General features: G+C 42.4%; 1 protein-coding gene across 1 annotated transcript in view; it reads left to right on the plus strand.

The window, feature by feature from the left end:
- LOC308300142 (mothers against decapentaplegic homolog 4-like) overlaps positions 1-10,000 on the plus strand; it is a gene marked incomplete at its 3' end in the record, with an annotated part of 28,462 nt that overhangs the window by 12,885 nt on the left and 5,577 nt on the right. Inside the window, exons 3-7 of the mRNA XM_080743944.1 lie at positions 2,606-2,780; positions 4,322-4,345; positions 4,756-4,878; positions 6,465-6,693; positions 7,690-7,841. Of these exons, the coding sequence (XP_080600070.1) occupies positions 2,606-2,780; positions 4,322-4,345; positions 4,756-4,878; positions 6,465-6,693; positions 7,690-7,841 (703 nt within the window). The remainder of the gene's footprint in view (positions 1-2,605; positions 2,781-4,321; positions 4,346-4,755; positions 4,879-6,464; positions 6,694-7,689; positions 7,842-10,000) is intronic.

A 10,000-nucleotide genomic window follows, 5' to 3' on the forward strand; every position in this document is an offset into this window, starting at 1 on the left:
GGCTTTATTGTTGTGGTATGGCCGCTGCCATCCACTTCAATTGAAAACGATATATTTTTTCGTTATCTTTATCGTTATCACGACCAGTGGGAAAGGGCCATTAATCATGCATAATGTAGGCCTAATTGTGTTTTTTTTTAAATTTGTTTGCCTCAAGACCTTATGATTTTGTCCCCATAACATCGTCTCTGTCAGGTTGAAACCTTGTAATTATGTCCAAAACAGTTAGATTTTAGGATTAAAAATATATACATTTTGTGTGAGACTGTAGTATGATCAAGTAAGACATTCATTTATGGAAAAAAAAAAAAAAAAAAAAACACAAATAAGGAGAGGTTTCTACAGTAACAATATATACATTGTGAGTGTTTTATTCAACTGTGTTACACCTTAAGTGTTCCCGGTCAGGAAACATATTAAGCCATAAGGTGTTTCTCAGAGGAAATGAGTGCATAGGATACATCTTGTTCGTGCAGCAGATGGAACACACGTACACACACTCACACACGTACGCACGCACGCACGCACGCACGCTCTTTGTGAAGACAGGATGCCACATCCTTGACTAACTGTAACAAAGGGGGGTTGACTAGAGGTGCAACAAACACTGGAGAAAGGTTAAGCAATAAGTGATTGATTGATTGATTGATTGACCTTTTTATTGATAAGTATGTATACATGAACATACATAATGTGTGTACAGATATCTGTCAAAAGGATGAAACACAATTTCCGTTGTGGTCCTGTAGCGAAGACAAAGTATAGCAAAGCGTTGGTGTCAGACTGAAACATCTTATCTCCTTTTAACATGTAATGTTTATTTTTTGAAAATGAATTCCTCACTTCGTCATGTAACACTGCAGTGTCACACAAAAGTTGTCAAAATAGACGATCTACTGTACTGAGTGTGTTGTCCATCCATATGAGTACAGTGTATGTCTGTGTGCATACATACATACATGTTCTACATTGATTGATAGAATACTTTATTAGACAGAAATGCAAACAGCATGGGTATAGTCATACATTTGGGCTAAAAGGATAACACAAAAAATTCCATTGTGGTCCTACAGTATTCAATTCATCAACACATTCTGCTTGACACAGCTGTGTGACAAAATATAAAATAAGAGAGACTTAACCAGAGACTTACGTTTGACTTAAAGGGGTCCTGCCACGCCCCGAAATTATAATAGTATGATACAGTAGGATACAGTAGGTCACGTGGTCTTTTTTAAAACGGTCTGAAATCTCTGAATCAAATGATCCCATCCCCCGTAGCGCAGCCCCCTCCACTTGGAGGAGTAGAGAGACAGACAGGAGACAGCCTGGCCAGCAGATATGGGATTTATGGCTATTTGAAGTGAGCTGGATCTCTGAAAATTGAGTACTTTTCCCACCACTGTTCATTAGAAAGGAACGGCTCCCTACTGTGAACCGAATCATATCGTTCATTTCAAAGAGCCGTTCAAAAGACTTGATTCGTTCGCGAACGTCACAATACTGGCCAGCAGCACACAGTTCGAGAATGAGTTCGAGCGCAGCTGCCCAACTCAGTAAAAACAACGTGTTTTCCATTTCAATGAATAAACATAAACAAGCATATTCCCATGAACAATGGGGAAGTAACAACCAGTAACCACCGGAAATATAATTTTTATAGCCACAGATTCATATATAAATGTGTGTCTTTAGCTGGTTAGCTTTAGTGCTAGCCCATCTAGCTAGCCCTGTGGGAGCAGAGAAGTTGTGAGGGCTGTGACTGTGAGAGCGAGCCTGCGGGCGATGGGAAGAAAATGTACATTGTGCAGACATACAGTAAGTAACAGTCAATTAATTAATTTGATTGGCTTATCGTGCATTCCCACAATGACATCAAACAAATATTAACTTGTTTTTAATATAATTTATTAAGGTGACAGTAACCCTTAAGGTGGCATAACCCCTTTAAGTTAATCAGACTATTCAGTAGATATAGTCAATTAGAAGAACAACAATGTTTTTTATAATTTCTTTGATTTGTTGATAAAAAAAATAGTGCTTCTCGAAGAATTCTATTGATCAAAAAATTATGTAATAATCGCGAAGTAGATAATCAATAGTAGCAGCCCTGCATACTGTACATGTATAAATCTAGAAGGTGCTATGCTGCTCTATGCTAAATGCTATATATATACTGTACCACGGTACCTCTGACGCCCACACCTGAGGTTACAGGAGGTGAGACATGATGTCATGAATGTGGTTCAACTTGGTTGGGTTACGATTACACACACACACACACACACGCACACACACACGCACACGCGCGCACACACACACACACACACACACACACACACACACACACACACACACACACACACACACACACACACACACACACACACACACACGCATGCCAACACACAACCACACACGCATGCCAACACACAACCACACACAGTTCTTTCAGATGCAGTGACTCATTTTGTCTGCCTCTCCTCTCTTCAGTTCTTTCTCTCTCGCTGCTTTGAAACAGAAAAAGATTACCTCACTGTTTACAACAAGCTTCATGGTTGACATGTCTTTATGTCTGTGTGTCTGTCTGTGTGTCTGTGTGCAGGTAGCAGGAAGGAAAGGCTTCCCCCATGTGATCTACGCCCGGCTCTGGCGCTGGCCAGACCTCCACAAGAACGAGCTGAAGCACGTCAAGTTCTGCCAGTACGCCTTCGACCTCAAGTACGACAACGTGTGCGTGAACCCGTACCACTACGACAGAGTGGTGTCTCCTGGCATCGGTAAATAGACCAGCGTCAGCGTCACTCACGCTTCACTCAAAAGGTCATGGTAGCAAGTGGTGCAGCTGACCTCAAAAGGTCAGCTTTTGACGTCAACCTAGAAAGGTCAGCCTTCAGAGGGCAACTTTATTTTTATTTTTTTATTTGACCTTCATTTAACCGCAAGTCAAATCCAGAGATTAAACTTTCATTTTCCATGGGAGCCCTGGGACACAACAGGCTAAACACAAGCAACACAATAACACTAGGAATAGATCAAATCAAATAGCCTTAGACGTTCCTCAAAGCTTTGTTAAAGCTATACTCTGTAACTTTTCCAATAGAACTAATCTTAAAATTGTCCTAACTATAAAATCGCTAAAGTTTTAGAACACCCACTCTGTTAATTTCAGCCCCTAAAGCCTTCTGTAAATATGTTTTCTATGATCCTGGCCGGAGACCGGATTTCGCGGCAAAATTATGTCATCTGCATCTTTCCGTATACGTTGTATATACGTTGGCCAATCACAGCGCGGATCATACACTACCGGCCAATCACAGCGCGTCTTGCCGTCTCTTCAGGAAGTAGCTTGCCTCAGCAATAGTGTTTACGCTGGTGTTGGAGTCTTGCCTGTTACTCCCCAATGCCTGGTCGCACAGGAACGTGAAACCCCTCTAAAGATGCGTATCGGCGAGGTGAAGGCGGTGGGCACGGCGACCCCGGGCAAAAAACGGCCGGAAAAAGCAATACCGCTACTGACCAGTAGTTGAGCAACTTCCAGAGTATAGCTTTAACATGAATAGCACAGGACCAATGTTGAATCATTTCAGCAAGGTACATTTATCACAACATTACAGCAACCTTGTCTTACGTATTAATTGAATTATCTCATGTTTCTTCCCTCGGTTGGATAACCTTTAGCTCCTTTCAAACCTCTCCCTCCGCTATATAGCTCAGAATCAGAACAGAATCGCTTTTATGCCCATACATGGAGATCCCTGATGTCATTAATATTAAGCCCATATCTAACAGGACTTCATATGGGAATGCCCATATATGGAGAAAGACAGCCCATATCTCTGTGGCTGGTTCAGACAGGGATCTCCATGTATGGGCATAAAAGGGATTGTATGTACTGTATGAGGTCAGATGTGATAGACGTCATAGGATTTTCACATAACGAATAACTGAGTAAGCATGTTTGGGCTCTCACAGCATATCTCTATATACAGTACATGGATCTCCATATATGGGTACCAGGGGTCTCCATATACAGTATAGGTAACTGGTCCGATATACATCAATGGCCAGACGGCCAAGACATGGTGCGACCTCACCAAGGTTGCTTGTTGCCCTGAGGCGTCTTACTAGTATATTATATTTATCATTATATATGAGTATTAGTATTAATTAGCTATACATTACATTTGACTATGAGGTAATCACATGCACACACAGTTTGCAGGCAGGTTAGTTTGTTCCATCAAGGTCTCCTGTGTTTGTGCTACTGTTTTATTGTTTAGTCTGACAGCTAAACCCCTTCTCCTCTCCTCTCCCTCAGTTGGTCTCAACATTCAGAATAATGGTGAGTGTTTCTGTTTCCTTTTCTTCTATCATATACAACCCATCAAAAGTAACTCCACCTGTTTCAGAGCATTTTCATTATTGTCAGTCAGTGCTTTCCATTATAGAACCATTGTAGGCTATGATGATTCATTTTTAAAAGTCACACCTGGCCTAAGTAAAGCTAATTAGACTGAGCTGTTACCTGTTGCTTGTTGCGCTAATCAATGCATTGCAGCATAAATCATGAAATTGTACTTTTCAGGTTTCAGGTTTTTCTGTTTTGTTTTTCAGTTTGGTGTTTGATTTCAGTTTAGTTTTAGTTTAGCTTTTAGTCTGACATTCAGTTTTTCAGGACTGAAATGAAGTTAACCCTAGCCCTTTTAATTGCTAAAAAACGAATCTGTCTTTCTCTCTGTTGATGGATATCAGGTTCTCAGTGTCTTCTCATTAAGGAGGAGTTCATGTCAGAGTGCATCCACCGTTCCCCCCTGTCCCAGAACCTAGAGCCTCCGCCCATCACTACATATCCCAGCATGCCTCTCTCTCCACCAGGTGAGTCACGCCTCCACAGCAACAGATCTGAGATCAGATCCCACAGATCAGTACCGCCTCTGTCTCTCTCTATCAGCTGTCCTATTGTCTGTCTCTCCTACACTGTCTGTCTCCCAGTTGTCCTATCGTCTTTCTGTCCTACATTATCCGCTTTAAAAATTTGGAGAACATTGAAATTGAGTTGCTTATAGGAGACTATCATGATGCTAATATGAACTGGAATACCGTTGTTTGTTGAGATTGGCAGATTTCACCCAGGTTTTTTCATCTCACTCACGTCACTTTGTCTGCTGACCTCACTCAGCAACGAAATAAACAGAAAATAAACACAAATAAAAGCAACTCACAGGATGCAAGCATTGATCACCCCCATCATGCACTGCAATGTAGTTTCAAATGCACTACATTGCAGGTGCTTTTTGAGAGTGAAAGAATAAGAAGACATGTGTGATCTGGGCAGCTTGCCCCAGGAAATGTGCCAAGCTCAATAGGGACCAACGGTATGTTCCATTCAAACCTGCAAACAGTCACTCATTCGGACACTTGTTACAGTGGTTCTCAAACTTTTTTGGCCTTGTACCCCCCTTACCCGATTACAACAGTTTGGAAAACTGCAAGAGAAAACCCTGAGTAGCATATGCCATGAAGTATAACAGTACAAATTAGACATGGAGTGAAAGAGTTTGCACTGGGGGCATACAATTTCAACTAGTTTTATATTTGTTTTATCATTAAAAATGTACAATTATAATTATAAATGTATATTCTTTCCATTTTCCACTTTCTCTTACGTAGCAGTACCTCTGCCTACCCCTAGGGGTACATGTGCCTCCATTAGAGAAACCTTGGGGGAAATAAGTTGTTGTTATCCTTGTAAGCTTGCTGAGGTCACTCAGTCGGATCAAACCACTGCTTGAGCTTGGGGTGTAAGGAGCTGCATGGCCTGTAGTGGCCGCTAACATCCTGGTCCTTTCCTAGCTCTGGTCCATCGCGTCACCTCCAGTGACGCTCTGACAGACCCGTCGGCAAATGAATAGACCGCGTTTTCTCAGCCCCTACCAGCGCTCAACTTGAGTCAAAATAAACAAAACTACTTCACTACTGACCAAACCAAAGGTAGTTTTGTGTAGTTGAAAGTCTATTATCCGTGGTGGTGAGCCCCTCAGCACCCCACCTACTCTGTAAAATACATTATTTTTGTCATGAAATAAAACGCACCCACCTCGAGCCACCCAGGGGCCACCGCAGATACAATGGTTCACAACCCGGAAATAAGCGGCGGTCGAGTTGGATGCACTTTATTTCATGCCAAAAATAGTGTATTTTGCAGATTGGGTGGGGTGCTGAGGGGCTCACCACCGTGGAGAATAGACTTTCAACAACGCAAAACTACCTTTGGTTTGGTGAGTAGTGAAGTAGTTTTGTTTATTTTGACTGAAGTTGAGCGCTCGTAGGGGCTGAGAAAACGCGGACTATTCTTTGCCGACGGGTCTGTCAGAGCGTCACTGGAGGTGACGCGATGGACCAGAGCTAGTCCATACCCTATCTTCAGATAATAATGTTTCTGTGGTTTTCTCGTCCACCAGTCAGCGTATCCATGATGTCGGTGGGTGTCCCCACTGGGGGCGGCGGAGAGGATCTCCTGCAGATGTCCTCCCCTCAGAGGCATGGTGTGTCGAGCCCCCCGCCCTCCTCCAGCCCTCCTCTACAACACCTCTCCGCCCCCCAGTCCCCCCCGCCGCCCGCCCCCCCACCTCCACACCCCCGACTACATCAGCACCCCGAAACACAACCCCACCACGGCAATGTACCACAGTGAGTAGCCCCCACTTTAAATGATGTACCACAGTGTGTAGCCCCACTTTAACACATTGGATGCCCACGACGCGTCAAACTCTTTGATGGCTCCCAGTGCCCATGACGAGTTTGACGCGTCGGTTATCGTTTTATATTAAACTGTAGCTTACTGTATGAGGGAGCCGTGGCTGAAGAGAAAAACTCCAATTCCAGAAATGCAACGGGAGATCACCAAACTAGGAAGTCGCGTTTCCTCATAGAGAGCCGGTGTTAAGAGATTCACAAAAGTGGATGTATCTCCTAATCCAACTCCAGATCACTAATACCGAACCTTTTGTATGAGTTGTAAAAGGAACCCCAATTTAAACAAGCCAAAAGCTTTCTTGTGGTTTTTATCCTTTAAGTTGACCTTGTACCTGTGAACTGTACTGTCCTGTACCTTTTCCTATGCAAACCTCTAATATAGGGGTTTTCAAAGTGGGTGACGGGGCACCCTGGGGTGCCGTGATGGCAGTCCAGGGGTGCCGCGAGATAATTTGATAATATTTGGAATTTATTTGGACACTTGAAAAACGTTTTCCTCGCACCATAATCACAAAAATATCGTCACTGTCAGGCAGAAACCTCGTATCTCAAATGTGTACGTCTTTTGGTAAAGCAAAGCCCTGCTTCATCATACAAGACTGTCGCACAAAGCTAGTGAAAACAGCCGATCTACAAGCACACAACGCCTGCTTGTAGATCTGCTGTTTTCACTAGTTTAGTACATTTTTTAGATGATAAATACAAAACGAACGGTTTTTCCACCCGACAACGACGATATGCTATAAATATAAGGTGCTGGGAGTGAAAATTATAATGTAGGGGAGGGGTGCCTCGGATTAAAAAAATATTTATGGGGTGCCCTGAGACAAAAAAAGTTTGGGAACCCCTGCTCTAATACATTATTCAATCAATCAATCAATTAAGCCTTCATGCTGTAATTCCATATGAACTTTTCCGTCCCCCCCACAGCAACGTGGACGGGCAGCAACACGGCCTCCTATACGCCCGTAGGACCCCAGCAGAACGGACAGATGCACCAGCAGCCTCCATTACACCATCATCCATCGCCCAGCACCCACTTCTGTATGACAACACCACTGTTTCACTGGGACTTCCCCATAGCTAGTCCTCCCTAGATACTGTATCTGGGGCCTGTTTCACCAAACCTAGTTCAGTGGTTCTCAACCTTTTCAGGCCGCGACCCCCACAATAATCATATTTTAACTGGAGACCCCCTCCCCCACCCTGACTAGCATTAAGAGTTGAGGCATTACTTTTTGCATAACACGGTTCTATTGTGAAAATAGCAGATCTACATGCTCACATACTCCTCACGTTGCGAGGCGTTGTGAGCATGTAGATCGGCTATTTTCATTTTCATTTCTGCCTCTAATATTTGACAATTTGGCCAATGTTTAATTTGTCATTTTAGATCTATTAAAAAGCCCTTAAATTGTCACTTTAGAAATGCGCAGATACCCCATATACACTTAAACTTTGTGTGGGAGAAAACAATTTTACACATTAAAGTTGTACTATGTAACTTTTTTTATAAAACAAATCTTAAAATTCTCCTAACTATTAAATCACAAAAGTTTTAGAAGATCCGCGCCGTGAATTTCAGCCTGTAAAGCCTTCTCTATATGTAAACTGAGATCCTTGCCGTGGACCGGATCTCGCGCCAAAATTGCGTCATCACACTACCGGCCAATCACAGCGAGGGTTATACAACTGCCGGCCAATCACAGCGCATCTTGAAGTGGGGTCGCTATGGCAGCCATATTTGTTGTCGCCCGTTTGTACCATCCCTTCTCTAGGTAATTTCGCCTACCAGGCAGGGTGAAGGAGTCCGTATCTCTGGAATTACTGAACGCACAGGAACAAGGGACCCCTTAAAAGATAGATCTCAGCGAGGTGGAGGCAGACGCGGGGGTCTGAAGGTACGAAAAACGGACGAAAGACGCGGACGCGACCGCGGTTTGCTATAGGGCTAATGACCACTAGTTGGGCAACTTACACAGTATGGCTTTAAGCTAATCATCTGGGGAATAATTTGGGTCCCGACCCACAGGTTGAGAACCACTGACCTAGATGGCAGATTAACCCTGGATTTATCAGCTATGCTGGATGAATTGATCTCTGTTTAGTCATGAACGCTGAGTTATTAGATACATATCCAGATATCCTGGATATGTTTATCCATCGGTTTCATGAAAGCAGTGCCACATTAATTACCATGGAGATTTATTCAGTGAAGCTAGCCTGCTTCCAGACCAGACTAAACAGCCAGGTTAACTCATCCTGCTGCCTTTACAGTTCATTAAGCAGTCAATCTGATCACAAACCAATGGCTTTACCCACACTTATTGTATTCTTATGTGTTTATGTTTATGTTATTTTTATTAGACTGTATTAAAATAATACCATCGGTAACCATTGCCATTAAATGTCCACTTAAGTCCTTCATTGTACATCAAATAACGAAAACATATAGGCTCCACAACTATACAGCACGATCTACAGCTTGTGAGCTTGTAGATTAGCTATTTTTGCTATAATAAATATTTTGACAAATTCCAAAGATGTTATTAAACTGTGTGACCAATATCATTTGTATACTAATTATTATTTCGACGTCAGACCATAAAATAGACCATATTTTATCGCTTATGGGTGATCTATATTGCTAGGCCTAGGGCTAGGCCTATTTGTGGAATATAAAACTGCAGATTTAGGACCCCAGGAAGACTAGAGGCTCATTCATGTGTCTCTAATGGGATCCTTTAATAAACATAAACAATCACTGGAGGCTATACACAATCTGTCAATGAGTCATTATGTGAGATCTTTATGACTCATATTCTGTCAGATTATATCCTGGACTATGGCGTCTTTATTGATCTATCACGAGTTACTGGATTACCTTTGTTCGTTTGGATTAATTTATGAACATTACAATGTTGAGTGTTGCGGACATGCCAGATGAATTTAATGACCTGTGATTGATTAATATAAAACTAGGCTTGATCTTTTGTCACTTTATTACATTTTGCAAAGTGTGCAATTCAATATAATTTAGGAAACAATCGTTTACTTTTAACCATTTAAACCCTCTCTAATTAGTAAAAGGCACCTTTCACTTTACACCTATATAGCCGATCTACAATCGCACAACGCTGGCAAGGTGTTGTGAGCTTGTAGATCGTTGTGATCTTGTAGATCGGCTATTTATGTTCCCCCAGAATAGGTTTGCTGGGGTTCAAGTGGTTTAGGAGAATCA

Source organism: Nannobrachium achirus (genome assembly GCF_963921795.1).
Source record: "Nannobrachium achirus genome assembly, chromosome: 2".
Lineage (NCBI taxonomy): Eukaryota > Metazoa > Chordata > Actinopteri > Myctophiformes > Myctophidae > Nannobrachium > Nannobrachium achirus.